The following is a 20,364-nucleotide window of genomic DNA, read 5'->3' as shown; positions in this document are numbered from 1 at the left end:
ATGCAAAAGGTAAAGTTATCCACTGTATGGGTAACAATTCTGCTTTGACTATCTTTTTAATTTGTTTTATTTAGGAACACTTGCTGTAAGTTTTTTTTTTAAATGCCTTGACAGCCTATTCTTAACTTCCTTTCTGATAAAACAGTTATGGTATTTCCTGACTGCTGTCCCATAGCTTGTCCAAAGAGAAGCACTGACTTAAATCTTCAGTTTATGCACTGTTAATTTGTGCCACATAGCAAATGAAATCCCCATTTCACCTCCATTGTGCAAAATATGTTTTGAGTTTTTACATCAGTTCAGCTCTTCTCAAGATAAGATCCTCTGTTTACTTATTGCTCTACACATAGAGACACAGTTGGAAGTGTGAATTGGAACAGAGAATTTATATAATAGACTCCATACAGGAAGAGACCATTTAGGTTTCTGTATAAATTGTATCACTGGAGATAAATGCTCTAACTTAATTCTCCTGCTCTTAGTCTTTTTCCCCCTTTTGAACATTTTTTTTCCCCCTGTGCGTAGCTCCCTTTAATTAAAACTGGCCTGGAATTTCTTGTTGATTAGCCATTTTCGACAATCCACAAGCATAGTCTTCCAAAAATGGTGGGAAATTGCAGAGGGGAAAGACTGCTGCTGATTTAAGCAATCATTCCTGAATCTTTAGTCAATATTCTAGGGAATATATGATTATAAACCTTATATTAGGAATATAGGACTTAAGCAGTGGAACAGGCACTTCAAGACTGCTCCTTTTTTTTGATAAGTAATGGCTGATCCGGTAGTGATCTCAATTACACCTTCTTGTCTGTAACTCTTGATTCCTTAGTTTATCAAATGTCTATCTAGCTCAGCCTTGAATAAATTTAATGACCCAGCCTCCACTGCTCATGGGGAAGGCAGGTCCATAAATTAACAATCCCTTGAAAAAAATCTTCCTCATCTTAAGAACACCCTCTTGTTCTTAACCTGAGTTTTCTAGTTCTAGTCAGCTTTCTCTCTCTTGCCCCCTCTTTCCCCCCCCCCCCCCCAAAAAGGAAGTATCCTCCAGTATCTACCCTATTAACTCCCCTCAAGTTTGTTTTTAATCTTTCAATAAGGCCACATTCAATTTTTCTACTCCAAAGGATATAGGTCCAACTTGTTAACCTCTACTCATAAAATAAGCCTCTCAACCCAGGAAGCAGTCAAGGGGACTTTCTCTGAGCTACTTGTAAGGAATTATTTTTCTTTTACAAACCTAATATTGGATGCAGTAATTTGTGTTCTCACCAAGACACTGTCCAGCTGCAGTGACCATTTGCTAATTTTACATTCAATTCCTTTAGCAATAAAGACAAACATTCCATTTGTGTTTCTAATCGTCTGTATCTGCCAATTAATGTACAAGGATACCCAGGCCTCATTGTTCTTTTTAATAACTTCCTGAATCAGAATGGTTATGCCAGAGGAGGTCATTCAGCCCATTGTCTGCATTGGCTCTCCCAGTGAGCACTGACCGTGCCATAGCACATCATCTTGTTACTATTCAAATAATCATCCAGTGTAATCTTGAATGCCCTGTTTGAACCATATTTCCAGGTAATGCATTTTAGACCTTAACTACTTGGTGCGTAAACAAGATTTTTTTTTTGTCATATTTGCTTCAGGTCACTTTAAACTTGTGCCCTCACATTCTTGTTCCTTTTGTACAGCTGGGAGCAATTTCTTCCTAGCTACTTGGTTCAGACTGACATTTTCAAAGTCACAAGCAATCAAATCTCCTCTTGGCCTTCTCTCCAAATCCAAAAGTGTGGCACTGGAAAAGCACAGCAGGTCAGGCATCATCAGAGGGAGCAGGAGAATCGACGTTTAGGGAATAAGCCCTTTGTCATGAATGAAACCCAAAATGTTGATTTTCCTATTCCTTGGATGCTGCCTAACCCGCTGTGTTTTATCAACGCCATGCTTTTCGACTCAGACACTTCAGCGTCTGCAGTCCTCACATTTTCTCCAAGGAAAACAATCATGACTTCTCCAGTCTGTCTTCAATAATGAAGTTTCTCATCTCTGGAATCACACTTGTAAACATCTTCTGTCCTCTCTCTCCAATGTTCTGTCTGTGCTCTCACATCTTAGGCAAATTCAGTACAACCTCCTTGCTCTTATACTCCTATTAATAAAGGTTTGCTACTGCATATTTTAATAACTGGTGTCTCCATATGTCATAGTCATAGTTGTACAGCATGCCAACTGGATATCCTAAATTAATCTAGTCCCATTTAGCCCATATCTCTCTCAACCCTTCCTATTCATGTATCCATCCAAATGGCTTTTAAATGTTGTAATTGTACCAGCTTCTACCACTTTCTATGGCAGCTGATTCCTTACATGCACCATCCTCTGCATGAAAAGGTTACCCTTATGGGTCCCTCTTCTATCTCTTCCTTCTCACCTTAAACCTATGCCCCCTCTCTCTAATTTTGGACTCCCTAACCTGTGAATAAAACCATGGCTGCTGCTCACCCTATCCATGCCCATCATTATTTTATAAACTTCTAAGGTCACCACTCCACCTCCGCTCCAGGGAAAATTGCCCCAGCCCCTCTCTATAGCTCAAATCCTTCAACCCTGGCAGCATTCTTTTGTAAGTCTTTTCTGATCCCTTTTCCAAGTTTCACAACATCCTTTCATAGCAAGGAGACTAGAATTGAATGCAGTATTCCAAAAGTGGCCTAACCAATGTCCTGTACAGCTGCAACATTACTTCCTAACTCTTATACTCAATGCACTGACAAAAACTGACAGCATATCAAACACCACCTTTACAACCTTGTCAACATGCAATTTCACCTTCAAGGAACTATGAAGCTGCACCCACGATCTCTTTGTTCGGCAACTCTCCCCACGACCCTACCCTTTAAGTGTACAAGTCCTGCCCTGATTTGCCTTTGCATTTTGCAACTCTTTGCATTTATGTAAATTAAACTCCATCTGCCACCCCTCGGCCTCTGCCACCTTTTTAATAATTAATTCATGTTTGTATACACAGATCTCGGCTCCTGCACATGCTTTTGAGTAATACTTTTCATCTTTGTCTCTCCATGGTTCTTCCACAAACATTATCACTTCACACTTCTCGGCATTGAACATATCTGCCACTATCTTTCCACTCCAACTTGTCAAATGCCCTTTTTGTGGTTCTGTACTGTCCTCCGCAAATTTACAATGCTCCCAAATTTTGCATCATCCACAGATTCGGAAGTTATACCCTTTGCACCAAGGGCTAGCTCCTTAATATACATCAGGGAAAAGGATCCCAGCATCCACCTCCAGGAACTCCACAGCAGACCTTCTTCCAGCCTGAAAACCATTCAATAATTATTTCTGTTTTTTCTATCATTCAGTGGATTTTATATCCATGTAGGTAGCATCCTTTTATTCCACAAACTGACTTTGTTCACAAGTCGTCTGTTGTTTGACACTGAATCAAACACCTGTTTGGAAGTCCAATGTACACTACATCGCAGCATCATCCTCCTCAGCACCTACCTTTTCTAAACAATTGTTATTTAAACCTGATTTTCTCTTACTACAATGCTGACTATCTTTAATCTAATTTGGTCATGAGTAATTCTGTCCAGAATAATTGATTCTAAATATTTTCCCCACCACTGAAGAAAAATTGACCTGTAACTGCTGGGCTTGTCCTCCACTTTTTTTTTTAAACTAGCGTATACTGTTTACTATTCTCCAGTCCTCTGGCATCATTTCCGAGTCTAAAGAAGATGGGAAAAGTTATGGCTGGTGTCTGTAATTTCCACTCACTTCCTTCATCCTTAGATGGATTTTTTTCAGTCCTGGTACCAGTGTCTTGCTGAGTTTAAGTACAGACGGTCCAGCCGATACCACCACCATTTTTTAATAAATTTTTGACCCCTAGTGACTAAATTTCCTCCTCTGTCACCATTGCCTGCGTAATATCTGCTTCCTAGGCAGATATTCATTCAATACCTCAGCCGTGCCTCTGCTTCTGTGTAAACCTCCTTTTGGTCCCTAATTGGCTCTGCTTCTCCTTATATCACATTCCTCCTACTAATATGCCTATTTAAAAAAAAAAACTTGGGGTTCACTTTTGTTAGCTTCCAGTCTCTCTTCATGATCCCTTTTCATCTCATTTGTTTTACATCTTTCTGAACACTTCGTATTCAGCTTGATTCTCCATTATATTTTCTACTTAACACGTCATGAGCATACCTTTTCTTCTTATTGATTAGATTACCTACAGTGCGGAAACAGGCCCTTTGGCCCAGCAAATCCACACCGAGCCTCCAAAGAGCAACCCATCCAGACCCATTCCCCTACTCGTGCACCTATCACTATGGGCAATTTAGCATGGCCAATTCACCTGACCTGCACATCTTTGGAGTGTGGTAGCAACCCGGAGCACCTGGAGGAAAGCCACGCAGACACTAGGAGCATGTGCAAACTCCATGCAGACAGTCACCCGAGGCTGGAATTGAACTCTGGTCCCTGGCGCTGCAAAGCAGCAGTGCTAACCACTGAGCCACCGTGCTGCCCCCACTTAATATCTTAATTGGTATTTTTTTCGTGCAGCTTTGGATTTACTTGCCCTATAGTTCCTTTTTGAGGGAATATAACTTGACCATACCTGAACCATGTCTTGAGGCAGCCTGTTGTTTAGCTATAACTTTCCTGCCAGTCTTTAGCTGCAGTTTATTTGGCTCAGCTCTGTTTTATCTGATGTTGAAGTCGGCACTCCCCCGGTTCATGTTCTGGATTGTTCTTTTCCACTGTTTTAAACCTTGTTTTATACAATGATCACTCTCTCCTAAATGTTTTGTTTCCACTGGCATTTGATCTGCTTGGCTCACTTTCTCAAGAACCATGTCTGGTTGTGTCTCCTTTGTTTAGATTAGATTCCCTGTAGTATGGAAATCGGGCCACTTGGCCCAACAAGTCCACACCGACCCTTCAAAGAGTAACCCACACAGACCTATTTCCCTCTGTCTAATGCACTTAACACTAGACAATTTAGCATGGCCAGTTCACTGACCTGCACATCCTTGGATTGTGGGAGGAAACTGGAACACCAGAAGAAATCAGACACTGGGAGAATGTGTGTGGAGTTTGCACAGTCACCCGAGGTAGGAATTGAACCTGGGTCTCTGGTACTGTGAGGCAGCACTGCTAACCACTGAGCTACCATGCTTCCTAAAGATGTCGGACTAAAGATCTACTATAGAAAATTCTCCTGAATACAATCTGCATGCACTTGCCACTCTCTGCCTTCTCACAATCATTATCCTAGTGGATAGTTGGATAATTAAAATTCTCCTCTAGTTATTCAAAATGTTTGCACCTTGTTATTTTTCTTCTTAATAGCCACTGCTGGTTGGCTGGTAAAACGAGCCTCGCAATGTAATTGCACTTTTTGTCCCTCAGTTGTAGCCAACTTAAAGCTGGTCTTGAGCACTGTGGTATGTTATTCTCTCCAATTATCTTCTTAGCCATATTGCCATCTGTGCTCCTTTTCTTCTTTTTCCTATCTTTCTTGCACACACTTACATTGAGGAATATTTAACATCCAGCCTTGTCTTTTTTTTTTCTATTTTTTTCTTTGGCCAGTGACAAGCAGTGCCCTTCACAAAAGACAATGCTGTGTGAAATCTCCTGTTTATTTGGTTTTTTTTCCCCCACACTCCTGCCTAACTGTGGTAGTGCTTATTATTTTTTCCCCCAGCACTCCAGCCTTGTTATTGCTTGAACTAAATCGTTGTTACAGCAATATGCACCTGCAGCTTGTTAATTTTATTTGCTATAATCCATGCATTCACATACAATGTAACCCTGATTTTGGCTTGTGTTTATTCCTTATTCCAATTCCACCTCTAACTTAATATCCTCTCTTCTGCTGCTAAGTGAGCGTCACAGTATTTTATGTACCTGGTATTCCTTCTTCACATCTACACCTGCAGAAATGCATATTTTTATTCCCTAACAAATGAAAACCCTGTTGCTACTGCAATACCAGTTGTCTGTCTTCCCTCCGCTGCTGGTGAGCCACCTGTGGTGTCACAGGCTCGGTTTGCACAGTATTCCTCTGAGGAACGGTTGACTTATGCAGTGTCTAGATGGAAAACTGATTGGCAAATAACATGGTTTTGGGAGACTCCACCACCAGTCTGGTTTACTTGTTAGTCACCCGTGCCTTATTTGCCTGGATGCTGCTATCTTTGTGACAACTGCCCTAAATACTATTGATGTATTCCTCTGCCCCCATACATCCCAAAATGACTCCAGCATCTGCTCAACTCTGAAACCCGGGGCCTGAATTTCTGCATCTGTTGACAATCATGCACATGCTTGATTTGATATTTAGTGTTCACAATATTGCATGTACCCCAGATTGGGTGTTCATATGATTGATACTACCATAGTTTAAAATTTACTTTTGAACTACTTATTATAAACTGGAGATTAGAGTAGAAATTAGTATTACTTACCCATACTCACCAATCAACTTCTACTTTACTGCTTATAAATTGAATACTTAAAAGTCTGAACAGATTCCTACAAGATTAGGAAAAGGAAAAGCTAAGGAGTACCTCTTTCTCCTCACCAAATTACTTCACCTTTCTAAATGTCTAGCACTCCATTCAGTTTTAATTATATATTCTAAAACTAAAATGTTAGTTGAATCTCCTTTGCAGCAAACAACTGTTAGGACTAGTTTCCTTGATTTGGCAGCTGTTCCATAGCAGAGAGTTTGTATATTCCTGCTTAGGCCCCTGAATTTAAACTGTAAATTTCAGTTAATTCTTAAATGCTAAATACAAGCAAATTTAGATTGAGATCGAGATTCCTTCAACTCTCAACACTGCATTTTTTTTACACATTCACTTTAATTCCTTTTCCTAATTTAAATATTTATAGAAACTCTTGCTATTTGCTTTTATATCACATATGTCTTCAGGAAGAGAAGTTATAAAGTTCAAGTCTTGGGAACTAGTCTGGGTAAATACATAATTTGCCATTTGTCTTTCTGAAGAATTAGTTATCCAAACTAAAAACAAATTATTTTTAAATGATCACCAGTCTGACTATGAAATTCTTTTTGATGTGTATTTAGTTAAGATTAGTTTTTGTACACATTCATATTTTATATATGAAGATGAGAATGCTGCTTATCTTGTTAATGAAAACCTGATTCTTTCTGCTGTTTGCAGTCAAAACTGGTATTCTTGATTTTAAGTCTGTGTATTATTCTGCTTACATTAATGTACATCTACAATATTTAAATAGAAGATTTAATTTCAGGGTAAATAAAACCTTGCATAAAATTTTCCTGCTTGCCTCCCTGCAAAGGTAAATTTTGTTTTGAATTGAAAACAAACACATTCCATGAAGCTTTCGATGTTTTTAAGAATTTTTAATGCAGTCACAAACCACTTTGTGGATCTAGAAATGTGCAAGTTTAAAAATTTACTTTTTTAAAAATAAAACTACTGAATTATCCTTCGGAGCCACAGTTATACATTAGGGCTTTAAAAATACATACCGACTTAAATACAGCTGAGCAATGCATACCTGATTAAATCTCTGAAGTTGCATAAAGCATGTCTGGCTTAAAATGAATAGTGTTAAAATAGATTAGCTTGTAGCCATAATATTCATTTTATATTTGTCTGCAACATATGGCACACCACAGTGGAAAGAAGAGGGTGTCATTTTTGTAACAGAAAGACCACATTCATTAGGGGAGTCTATGGAATGCAGGTTGATCTTAAGTAGAATAGAAATTTTGGGGTGGCTCAGTGGTTGGCACTACTGCCTCTCAGTACCAGGGACCTGGGTTCAATTCCGGCCTTGGGCAACCGTGTGCGGAGTTTCCTCCGGGTGCTCTTGGTTTCCTCAGTCCAGATGTGCAGATTAGATGGATTGGCCATACTAAATTGCCCATAATGTCCAGGGATGTGTAAGTTAGGTTGATTTAGCCATGGGAAATGCAGGGTAACAGGGATAGGGTAGGCAGTAGAGTCTAGGTGGGGTGCTCTTCGGAGAGTTTGTGTAGACTTGTTGGGCCAAATGGTCTACTTCCACTCTAGTGATTCTATATAGTGTCTTCAATTTATTCATAATAGTTTTTAATATCCATCATCCATTACCTTGCTAAGGACAGGTTCCTAACTTTAGCTTAAATGGAATAGATGTTTCTTTTGGTCTTCAAGCGACCTGTGGAAAATTGTCCCTCCATTCTCCTTTCCTAAATATGTCTAGCAACTTTATTCTCTCCTGCAAAATGGAATGAGTGTAATTGTTAACACTTTATTTTAGTAATCTACTTGGAAAGCTAGTAGATTTAAAAACTTTTTCAAATAAATTTTAAAAGAATGGTAGTGAATTTAGCCTCTGCCAGGACCTTAAAAAGACTAGAGGTTTGCCATTGCTTGTTTGTGGGCAAGTATCATAGAAACTCTGGTTGAACTCTGGTGTGTTTTAGTGGAAAGTATGCTTTGAGATAATGCAACATCGGGAAGTTGACCTAGTAGTTGATCTTACACCAAAAAACTTTCCTCAGCATCATTTTTACAATTTTTAAACATGCCACTGAAAGCCAGAGTCATGGAAAAAATCCTGCTTAGTAATAATTTTATTACTACATTTTTTTGTTACACTGCTTTGTAAACCGTCCCAATTCTTGATCAACATCCCCTTACCATGATCATCTTTTATTAACTGGCAATGGAAGCTTTTGGCAGCTGGTAGTTTAGAGACATGTAAAAATGGAACAATGCCGCAAGTTCCTTTAAATAATCTAAAGTAGACTGATATCAAGAGAATATGTGGGGCTAAAGTTGCAAATGCTATTTAGAATGCATCCAAGATTATTTCTTGCACCAATGTTTCTAAGGGAATAAGGAAAGAGGCATTGTCTAATTCAGGTTCTTGGAAGCGAAGTGGGACAAATAACTGCTATTAAGAGTTGCACAATTGGGAAATTCCCTGACTTAGTGAATACACAGTGGTATGTTTCCATCACTGGGTAAAATTCCTGGAATTCCCACGCCAAATGGACTGCAGCGATTCAAGAAGGCAGCTCAACATTGCCACCTCAAGGATAACTAAGTCCACATCCCAAGAATAAACACAAAGCTAGTGAGATTTTATGTAAGAATTATAAACTGTAATGAGTTGAAGATCGGGTACTGGCCAAGAAAATTGCAAAATTTACGGAGGGGGAAGAAAAGGATATTTGCATTTAACTAACAGTGCGCAAAAATAATCAAGCAAGACACTGATCCTTATTAATTTTCCAGAAGTGAGATGTATGGTGTAATTTTCTTAAAGTTTCCAATAAGGCAGAAATGGATGCTATCCAAGTGCCAATTTTCCCACACTGGTCTTGGGAATTATTTTATTCAGAGATAAGTGGAGTGAGTCATTGAACTGCTCAAAGCTGAGTTAATGTTTTTAGTCAAAGGTGAAGCCAGAGGTTACAGACGATGACCTTTAAAATGGAATAGAGGCCAAAGCAGAAGCCACGATCTTACCAAATGCATAGCAGGTTCGAAGGGCCAAATAGCCTACTCTTGCTTGTAACTTTTCTGCATTCTGAAGAAGTCAGATTCAACTCTGTTAACTTTAGCTCTTCACAGATGCTGCTAAACCTGGGTTTTTCCAGCACTTTCTTTTTGTTTCTACTACATCAAATATCTGTATAATTATTTGGTGTCAGATGTCCAAAGTTTTCCGTGTTGAGTAGAGTAAAACCTTTAGGTGAAGATGACTGTTTGCTCATATTTGGTATCTTTTCACTAGCAGTAAAATCAGTTTAAGCCTTGTGCAGGTTAGTGACTTTGCCTCTAGCAGAATTTTTTTTAACATAAGGATTACTATAGCAGGATAAAGTCCTCTGACATAAGACACTGGTACTGGGTATCAGATTACTTAACAGGCCCTTCGGCCCAACAAGTCCACACCACCCTGCCGAAGCGCAACCCACCCATACCCCCTACATTTACCCCTTACCTAACACTACGGACAATTTAGCATGGCCAATTCACCTGACCTGCACATCTTTGGTCTGTGGAGGAAACTGGAGCACCCGGAGGAAACCCACGCAGACACTGGGAGAACGTGAAAACTCCACACAGTCAGTCGCCTGAGGCGGGAATTGAACCCGTTCTCTGGCGCTGAGGCAGCAATGCTAACCACTGTGCCACCGTGCTGCCCACATGGTATTAATGGTATCATGGTATTAAATAATTCAGATATTATGTAACATGTGTGTCTGGGTTAATATTAAGCTGTTAGGTTGCAATGGATGACGCTAAACTTAGAGTTGTAAACTTGGAGGGCAATGTGGAAGTCTAAAAGGAAATTGGCATATTTGTGGATAGGGCAGACAGGTGACCAATGAGGCTCAATACTGAAGTATGAGGCAATGCACTTTGGTTGGAAGAACATGGAAAGACAACTGTAAATAAGAGGTATAATTATAAAAGTTGCAGGAGCAGGGGGACCTGTGTATGTGTGCAGATCATTTAAAGGTGACAGGGCAGGTGTTGGAAGAAATTTCTAAAGTGTATGGTATTCTTGGCTTTATTAGTGAGAGCGTAAAGTACAAGTTCAACATCTCCTTGCACAAGGTATATGTTGGACTTGAGATGGAGAATTAAGTATGGTTATGGGTGCCACATCATAGGAAAGATGCGAATGCAATGGAGGGTGTGGAAGTGATTTACAAGAATGGTTCCAGGAATGGAAAACTCCATTTGAGGATAAGTTGAAGTTGGGGGTATTCTCCTTGGAGAGAAGAAGGCTGAGAGAAGTCAGAGGTTTTTTGAAATCAGCAAACTGGACAGTAAGGAAGAGCTGTCCCACTTGTAAAAAAAAATTTGAACAAGAAGGCGTTGATTTAAAGTGATGTGCAGTGGAAGCAAGAGTAATGTAAGATTTTTTCTTTAGATACAGCAACTGGTTAGGGTATGGGTTGCATTACCTGGAAATGTGATGGTGGCAGATTTAGTTGAGGCATTTGAAAGTATTTGGATGGAAATGGTGTGCAAAGATCTGGGGGGAAAGGCAGGAGACTGGCACTATATCAAAATCATGGCTTCTTTCTGTGCCATAACCATTCTAATTCTGAGATGAGTATTGTTCCACTAGAATGTCTTGTTTCAAGTAGTAATCTGAGGTAAGATGGAGTGAGACCTTTTTTATACCCTCTGGTCATGTGCTGTGATAGTGATATTGTGAACATGACTCTGAGGCATGTTAGCCATGAGACATAACCCAACAGAGATGATCCTTTGTTACTTTGATTCATAGTATACAGCAACTTATTTTAAGCTTCAAACCACTGGTATTTTAAGTCACCAAGCAAAGTTGAGTATTACATTTCAAGGAAGGAAAGACATGATACTACTAGCTATTGCACTTATATGCTGTACTCTTAATATTCTTATTTTGAATGACAACATTACGCAAGTTACTTCGTGTAACCATTTTGAAAAAGAACAACCATGTTAAATTGGCTAGAACCAGGGTCAAATAAAAATGTGTATCACTACTTAGTTGAGAGTAGGTAAAGGGAGAGTGTGATTCACCTTAAGATTTTTATAACAAGCTTGGAAGTTCTGCTCAAACTATTTCAGTAGTATTGAATATCTTCAAAATTGAGTGATTTGCCATCTGTTGTGTAAATAAAAGCTATCAGAAAAGTACCGAAATCAAGTTTTAATCTGAAGAAATTATGCCATTTATATTTTTGGAATGTTTATAGTGGGCATTTTTCTCAATGTTGACAGAAACATTGCATATAATTAGGTTCATTTTATTTCCTGTTTTCATGCATTGCAATGGCTCTGACCACAGCAGCTTTAAAAACAAATACAGTAGCAGGTATGGAAAATTCTTAAATGCATTTTAAATGTTTTTTAATAATTTTGAAAACTTACTAAAATCTTGTTTGCTTTCTTCCAGAGAAATACTTTGATATGAAGAAAAATCAGTGCAAAGAAGCCTTAGACATCTACAAAAAATTTCTGGCTAGAATGACCAAGCTATCTGAATTTCTCAAAACTGCGGAGGTGAATATGCATTTATGCTTGTCTGCAGTCTTTCTCCCAAACCCACCACTTCCCCTCTTTTTTTCCTGTATATGAAACATTCTGTAAGCATGCAATCACTTTCCCTTTTTTTTATTTACTTGCCACTGCATGAAGTAATGTGAACTTTTTCTTTGTTGACACAGCAAGTTGGAATTGATCAGGGTGACATTCCAGATCTTACTCAGGTCAGTGTACATATCATTTAGCTTTGTCCATTTCCCAGCTCGTGAGGTTTTAAGTTTCTTTCCTACAGAGTGCATGAGTCTCTGTGTATACATGATTTATACATGTATATTTTATGTGAACTCTGCTTTGTGCCTGTATACATTGCATTGTATGAAGTAGTGCCAAGCCTTTGCCATGTGATTTGAAGGGAACTTCATCAATGTATTTGAATTTGTTTATTTTCATGATCTAGATTAACCTGCTGAATGCTGGTTTAGAATGATTTGATGGAAGCAATGGTAATAATGCACACTGAACTCAGACAGCTTAATATTTTCTGCAATGCCCAAAGAGCATCTGAATTGAATGTGCATTGCTACTTTTATAATCTTTCATTCATCTCAAATGTTTGATTATTCCCTCCTGTACTTACAATCAGAATACATGATTATTAGTTGAGTGAGATTTAAATACAAGTTCTGTGTTAAAGCAAGAATGTCCTAGGTGTGCTGCTGATTGAACAGGTCAAAATATTTAAGTAAAATGTCTGAAAACTTTAGCACTATTGACTCATGTAGGTGGGTTAAATCATAATGTGCATGAGATCTGATTTCTAACACAAGGACATTCTGTTCTTTATCCAAAAAATCAAGTTCTATCTTGATTCTTAAAACAAGATAATGAGTGATGTTCATTGTGCATCAGTCAAACAAATCAGCACAGGAGTTAGTAATAGGCAATGTAAAATTTGCATAATGTGTTTTTCCATTATTGGTTTTAATGTCCCAGCAATGACATTAGGTTAGAAAAGAAGAGTGGCAATAAGTCCCAATTTCCTGTGTTAAGCATTGAGATGTATTTAAGAGTACACCACATGTTATGATTCAAAATTTAGTTGATTCATATGCCTTGCACATAATTGCTTTGTTTGGAGTGTTGCCCTGTACAAGTCAAAGGGTGACAATTTCAAGTTGTGATAACTTAAAACAGATTGGTGGTCAAGCTTGGCTAGATTTTTAAGAGGAAATATTCACCATCGATTCTGCTAAATTGCTAGTTGGTCATCCTCGTTTGAAAGTATGTGTACATTGGATGAATCCGATTCGGCAATAGCTGGTCTCATGATGACCAACTATTTCTAGCAGTTGATAACCAGACAATCTCATAAATGAGCCTATGGAAAGATGTCAGAGGATCACAACTGACTTTGTGAAAATATCTTGGCATTAGTAGGGAAAAATTGTTCTAAATTTTATTCCCTTTATAAAAACCAGCTTGTTGTCTTTGCATTGAAGGCAGTTGTTTCATCTGTGCTCCAAAACTGCATGCATTAAGTGAGCAAGACATTCACTGTTTTTATTACACTTTTTTTTCCAGATTATAAGTACCTCCTGAACTGTTTTTATTTTAAAAGTCCTGATTGTGTTTCTATGGAAGCTGATTTACAATATGAAGTGGAGCTATGTTAAAATAGATTATGGGGTAGGGGTGCTAGTTGTAAAACTTATTGATCTAGGATATAAATTGAATTAGAATTGTTGGTTACCTAAAACTACAATAGCTTGCTTTCTGTATTATTTGAATGCTACATATTTGATACTTGTCTATACCCAACCTGCATGTCTCCTGTAAGAAAAGTAAACCTATTCTAGAGCATTTACTACATAAAATGATGCTAGTTGAATCTTGAGCATTGAAATAATAGTTTGTATTAAGCTTTTAAATTCAAGCTTACCACACAAGGCCTCGATGATTTCATGTCACCCGCCTCTCTCTTCCACCCCCCCCCCCCCCCCCAAAAGCCACCACTATTTGATTACTGCTGAAATAGTGAGAATTTGTCTGTTACCGTCAACTGCTACATTGCCATTTTAAAAAATCTACTTTGCAGAATGGTTCAGTTGAGTCACATTTCATCATAATTTAGTCACCATTAGTCAAAATGATTAACCTGCTTCCAAAGAACTTGTAATTAGATTATATTCTTCCAGTTGAAGATGCCAGCCCAATGATGTAATCGTATTGTTTGTAAAATACTAATTACAGGTTTAAATTAGTTTAGTATCCTAAAGAATGCTTACATTGTTTCATGTGAGAAGGTATGCGAATTTTTATTTTGCAATTTTGTGGTAGTGGGAATGCAAGGGGAAAAGGACTTAAAAGCATATTTTGGCCAAACCTGCATTCTGATGATAGTAAATGACTAATATAAAGTTTTGGGATCACTTTTGAACTCCAATTTGAAAATCAGACAGTATGTCTGTTGCAGATGTTGTGAAATGAAGGTATTTTTATTTGATGTATTTGACACTTCCTGAAATGACTAGTCTAATATTACTTGACACACTTATTAGTTTTCTAGATTGTAGTTCATCTTTTTTATTTTCATCCTTGAGCATCTAAGTTATTTTCTTCTTTGTCTTCAGCCAAGCATTTGTGGGTGGTTCACTTTCCTCAACTTTCTGACTTCTGCTCTATCTTTCCCATGTTGGTGCAACTGAGATTGGAGAATTACTTTGTATCCATAGCCTGTCACTTTTCCAAGGCTTAACAGTGATGCAACTACCAGGCTGACTCTTTTTTTTCCATTCAGTGCTGTGAAATGCCATACATCCTTGTGAAAATTACACCTATATGCACAAAGGTATCTATGGTCCACAAGCTAAAAGTCAAGTCTCCAATGTTAAATAGTTAATGTGCAGTTCATTTTTCCTAAACACATTTTAAGATAGAAATTTAGTATAAGGCTGTCCATAGTTATCATTTTACAAATCTTGTATTTAATAATCACTTAGATGAAAAACTCAAACCATTTTCATAATTGTGCTGCTTAAGGTTTTGTTAGATATAGTACATCTTTAAGATCAGTGTTTAATACTATTTAGTTGGGGGATTTTATTCAACAGGAGTAACAGGGAAACCGTTGCTGTTAGAGCTTCACCTTGTTTATTGGAGAAATACTATTTTATTTATTAACCCAGGTTACTGCATTTGTTGTCTTCCAAATATAATTTTTCATCTTCTAATATTAGGTAACTATTTTAGGAACAGCAAATGGCTGCACTCCAAGTTATCATTAACTTTTACTGGGAAAGCCAAACCTTTTGAAGTGAGCTTAAATGGGTTTTAAAAAAAAACACGTTTTCTTCAGTTTCAATGCAAGTGATTACATTACATTACATTACATTACATTACAGTGTGGAAACAGGCCCTTCGGCCCAACAAGTCCACACCGACCCGCCGAAGCGCAACCCACCCATACCCCTACGTTTACCCCTTACCCAACACTACGGGCTGTATTGTGATAACTTTTTCCAGATTTTATTAATGAAGACTAGAGTAAGCTTACAGATATTCCTTGTGCTGAATTAATGGCAACAAATCATAGAATCCCTCCAGTGTGGAAACGGGCCATTTGGCCGAACAAATCTACACCAACCTTCTAAAAAGTAACTCACCCTGACCCTATTATTCTACATTTACTTCTGACCAATGCACCAAACACGCTCATCCCTGAATACTGTGGGCAATTTAGTATGGCCAATTCGCCTAACCTGCACATCTTTGGACTGTGGGAGGAAACTGAAGCACTCTGAGGAACCCACTCAGACAAAGGGAGAATGTGTAAATGAACCTGGGTCCCTGGCACTGAGGCAGCAGTGCTAACAACTGAGCCATGGTCCTGCCCCCAAGATGCTACATGTCATAGATTGAAATTTTGTGGATTTTCTTAAAAGGGGTTAGGTGCTTTCTACTACTGAAACTAATTATTTGTTTTCCTGAATTACCACTACAGGCACCAAGCAGTCTGCTTGAAGCATTGGAACAGCATTTGGCTTCCTTAGAAGGAAAAAAAACAAAAGAATTCTCTGCAGTAAACAGGTGAAATTGTAACAATAAACATTTTGCAGTTAATTGTTGCCTTTAATATTACTCTTGAGCGTCTTAACATGTTATGTATCGGCATTGAGAAGTTTTGGCACCAAGTCATTGAAGAGGATATCAGGACTGGAGGGCAAAATGCCTGGTCCTAGTTAGTTTTTTAAGAACTGAGAGGAGAGAAGTAGCAATGTAGAAAGATCTGGGTAGAGAATTCTAGAGCTTGGGGCCTAGGCTGATGGAAGCTAAGTAAAACAATCGCTATTCTTATGCATAAGAGGACAGAATTGAGGGACTGCATAGATCTAGGCTTATAGTGTTAGAGGAGGTTAAAGAAGCAAGGGAACTGTGTTGAGCACTTTGAAACTAAATGCAGGGATTATAAATTTGGGAGTATTGTTGAACTGTCAGTTTACGTAAGAGTTGTGACTTCGTGTGAATTACAGTCTGGACTGCAGAGGTTTGAATGAGCTCAACTGTGTTCAGAGGCTGCACAGGAAGGCATTAGAACATGGAGTCTAGAGACAGCAAACATAATTGAGATTTTCATCCGATAAATTGGTGCAATGAAGGAATTTGGCAACATTATGTAGAGTTGGAAATGTCAATCTTGGTGATGGAGCAAATATGTGGTTTGAAGCTTAAGTTAGATTCAAGTCACAAGATGTTACAAGTGACATGAAAGTTTTATTAAAAAAACTTTCATGTTGGAGATCTGAAATTAAAACACAAATAGCTGGAGAAGCTCTGGTATGAAGGTGTAGTTCTGATGAGTCAACAGATTCAATGTGAACTCTGCTTTCTTCCAACTGATACTGCCAGATCTGTTTCTTGAACAATTTTTGTTGCAAGTAACATGGTTCCACTTCAGGTGGTTGTCAGGATTAGAAGGAGGCACCATCAATTTGATTTGAGAAGGGAACAAAAATTAGTTTTCACAGTACTGAGTTGGAGCAAATCTTTCCTTTAATACAGCATTTGATGTTAGGCAAGCAATTATATCAAATCACAGTGAAGGGCTGAGTGAGGTGTTAGGGATGTAAAGCGGAGTATGATCAGATCATTTATGGAGCCTGATACAGTTTCACATTGCTGTGTTGTGCCAATATTACAAGAAGAGTTAAGAAATTAATATACAAAAAGGGGGACCAGGACTAGATCTTGGAGAGATTCCAGAACGGAAGCTTTTGTAGATGATTCTATCTACTATGCAGTAGCTATGAAGAATGATACAGTGCAAGGTTCACTCCGCAGGATATTGAAGAGAAGGTACTATAAATGATTAGCTGAGATTTAAGATTCTGTTTCATAGTCAACTGGATGCTGGCTTTTGGGCAGCTTCTAGAAGCCTGCAACGACTTGGTTAATCAGGAATTCAGGCATGTGCACCTAGAAAATGGAGAATTCAGTTATGACCTCTAGAAATATGAAATTTTAGTGTTTTAAAGAGGACTCTGGTGTGAAGTAACAAAAGCAACGCAATCAAAGAATCATAGAATATGTACAGCACAGAAGGAGGTCATTGAGACTGTACCAGTACTGGCTCTCAACAGAAGCAATTTGTTTGGCATAATGACCACCTTTCTCCCCCCATATCCTTTATTGGAGGATGTTGTTAATTTTGAGTCAAAGGCTGAAGATGAGTTGGGAAGGATAGCTTACCATGATAGTCACCATAGGGATGTCAGTATTCCGTTAAATGGACATCAAGTAATTAGTGATTTTCATTGTAGAACATTGTCCCCTTTTGGAAGCCACAATTGAATCTACCTCCATTGTGCTCTTATTTCAGATCCTCATGGCACATAGCTTAAAAATAAAAACCCTTTTATTTGTTCGTTTGTTCTTTTGCTATACATATTAAATGGTGTTCTCTGGTTCTTGATCTTGCCACCACTCAGAATAGATTCTCCCCCTTTCCTCTGATATCTCATGATTATGAACAATTCTATCTAACCTTTTCCTAAGAACCGCAGCCACTCCACTGTATCCCTGTAGCTGAAATTTTTCATCCCTATATTATGGAAACAGGCCCTTCAGCCCAACAAGTTCACACTGACCTCCGAAGAGTAACCCACCCAAACCCATTCCAGCAACCCATATTTACCCCTGACCAATGCACCTAACACGATGGGCAATTTATCATGGCCAATTCAACTGACCTGCACATCTTTAGACTGTGGGAGGAAACCGGAGCACACAGAGGATCCTTTGCATCCTTTCTAAGGCGTGGTGCCCAGAATTGAAAACACTATTCTAGTTAAGGACAGACCAGCCTCTTATAGAGACGTGCTATAACTACCTTGTTTTTGTAGTCTTTGCCTCTCAATACTTAAGTTTGTGTGCAATTGATTCATCGAAGCTGGTTAATTTTTGTCCTCTAGTATTAAAATCTCAAATAAAATTGCACTTCATAACTAAAAGATTTATTTTCCCTACATGGTAAATTTTTACCTAAACATTTATTTTCTTTTCTTCCTGAAGAAGGGCCTTCCGGGTCCAAAAAGGAGAGCTTGTTGCTGCTTTACTATTAATACAATAATGCAAAAATATCGATGTGTTCTAAATTCTTTCTGCCACTCCACAGAGCAACTACTCTCTCGAATGCAGTCTCCACTCTTTCCAACACAGGGATGTCTTTGAGTAAAGTTGATGAGCGGGAAAAGCAAGCCGCTCTAGAAGAGGAACAAGCTAGGCTACAGGCTCTCAAGGTTTGTGGCTGCCTTATTAAACATTAATGCTTCTAAAACTTTGGCTGTATTTGAGGGCATTGGAGTATTTGCATGAACACAACTTTTTAATTTCAAATTATTTAAGCCAAACCTAGCTTATTCTCTGCTCCGTACTGTCAAAAATGAGCAGTTAGACGTTTCATTAGTAATGATTTTAATGTGCTGGAAAACTCTTTTTATAGTGTAAAAGCTCTGCTTTTTTGCCAATTCTGAAACATAATTTGATTTTTGGAGAGTTTTTAAATTTGTCTCAATTGTTCTACTTTTATTAATTTACAATTGACTTGTAAAATTCTTGGTTGTAGTTCAAAATAGATATCCTAGAAGCAGTTAGAGATTACAGAAGCACTAATATAAGAATTTTGTTTTATATAACACTTTTAAAAGCAGTAGGGTGTGGAGACTGGGTCTAGTTCAGAGTTATATGGTGGAGCATCAGAGACAACTGGATCAATAGCATCTATTTTGATGTCAAAGAACTCTTCCCATTTCTAAGAAGTAAGTGTGGCAAAATATTGGAGGTATTCAAGAGATAGAGATAGTAATGAAGAGAAGAAGCTGTAGTTAATTTTACTCTCCATTTCAGTGGTGATCTCCGATTCCAACCTTTTTGTGATTTGGTATTAAACATTGTTATTTTAAATGAGTAAATTGACAGTATGCATTGAATCAAATCTACTGTGTAATAATTTGAATATTCTTTCATTAGTTGCCAATATATTAATTATAATTTTATAGGCAAGTTTTCTGACACTAGCTGCTAAATTAATGTAGCTATTTCACAATAGGGTGAACTTCTGATGTGGCATCTTAATCATATGTGCATTGAATCTGAATCCAGTTTTTGATCTGCACATTTAGATTAGAATTAACTAATGAGTAAAGTTGAAATCATTTCAGTGGCAAGGCAGGATATGAGAGAAGTAAACAGGCAATGGAAACTTATGGGTAATGTTTAAGAAATAGAAAATTATTTCAGGCTATAGGGGAGTTGTATGCAGGACTCCCGAGTGGCAACTGTGAATTAGTAGCTTGCATAAATGAAAAGATTTGACAAACATATAACACAGGCAAAATGTTTTTATTAGAAAATTTTAACTTTCCTTTCTGATATGCCATGTGATGGAATTTGTTTAGGTTATCCAGGATATTCTTCTGCATCAGTAACTCAGTGAATTTAAAAAAAAAAGTGAGTGATGAGCCAGATTTAGTTAATAGTTTAACAATGTGTGTACATGCAATTAATTGTGTGATGAAACTCCAGTCCATTTAACAAATTAAAAGGAAGATACAGCTGTTAAAATTGTAGATATACACCAGGTGGTTAGCTACCTCACTCCATGGGTGAGGATTTGATTCCAGCTTGGGTGATACTGTGGAGTTTGAAACATTCACCCTGTGTCTGCATGGGTTTCTTTTCCATGGTTTTAAAATAAGTAAAAGAATATGCGGTGTGCCTAATATAATCTTTC

General features: G+C 38.0%; 1 protein-coding gene across 3 annotated transcripts in view; it reads left to right on the top strand.

The window, feature by feature from the left end:
• The window catches only part of LOC122557277 (phosphatidylinositol-binding clathrin assembly protein), a 158,999-nt gene that overhangs the window by 63,342 nt on the left and 75,293 nt on the right, over positions 1-20,364 (top strand). For all 3 annotated transcript variants that reach the window (XM_087991996.1, XM_087991997.1, XM_087991995.1), the window contains exons 7-10: positions 11,989-12,095; positions 12,260-12,301; positions 16,078-16,163; positions 18,748-18,871. In XM_087991996.1, the coding sequence (XP_087848122.1) occupies positions 11,989-12,095; positions 12,260-12,301; positions 16,078-16,163; positions 18,748-18,871 (359 nt within the window). The remainder of the gene's footprint in view (positions 1-11,988; positions 12,096-12,259; positions 12,302-16,077; positions 16,164-18,747; positions 18,872-20,364) is intronic.

This window comes from Chiloscyllium plagiosum, unplaced genomic scaffold, assembly GCF_037043375.1.
Source record: "Chiloscyllium plagiosum isolate Xiang-an unplaced genomic scaffold, Cpla_swu_hap1 HiC_scaffold_11, whole genome shotgun sequence".
Taxonomy (NCBI): domain Eukaryota; kingdom Metazoa; phylum Chordata; class Chondrichthyes; order Orectolobiformes; family Hemiscylliidae; genus Chiloscyllium; species Chiloscyllium plagiosum.
This window is presented reverse-complemented; position numbering and strand designations above follow the sequence as displayed.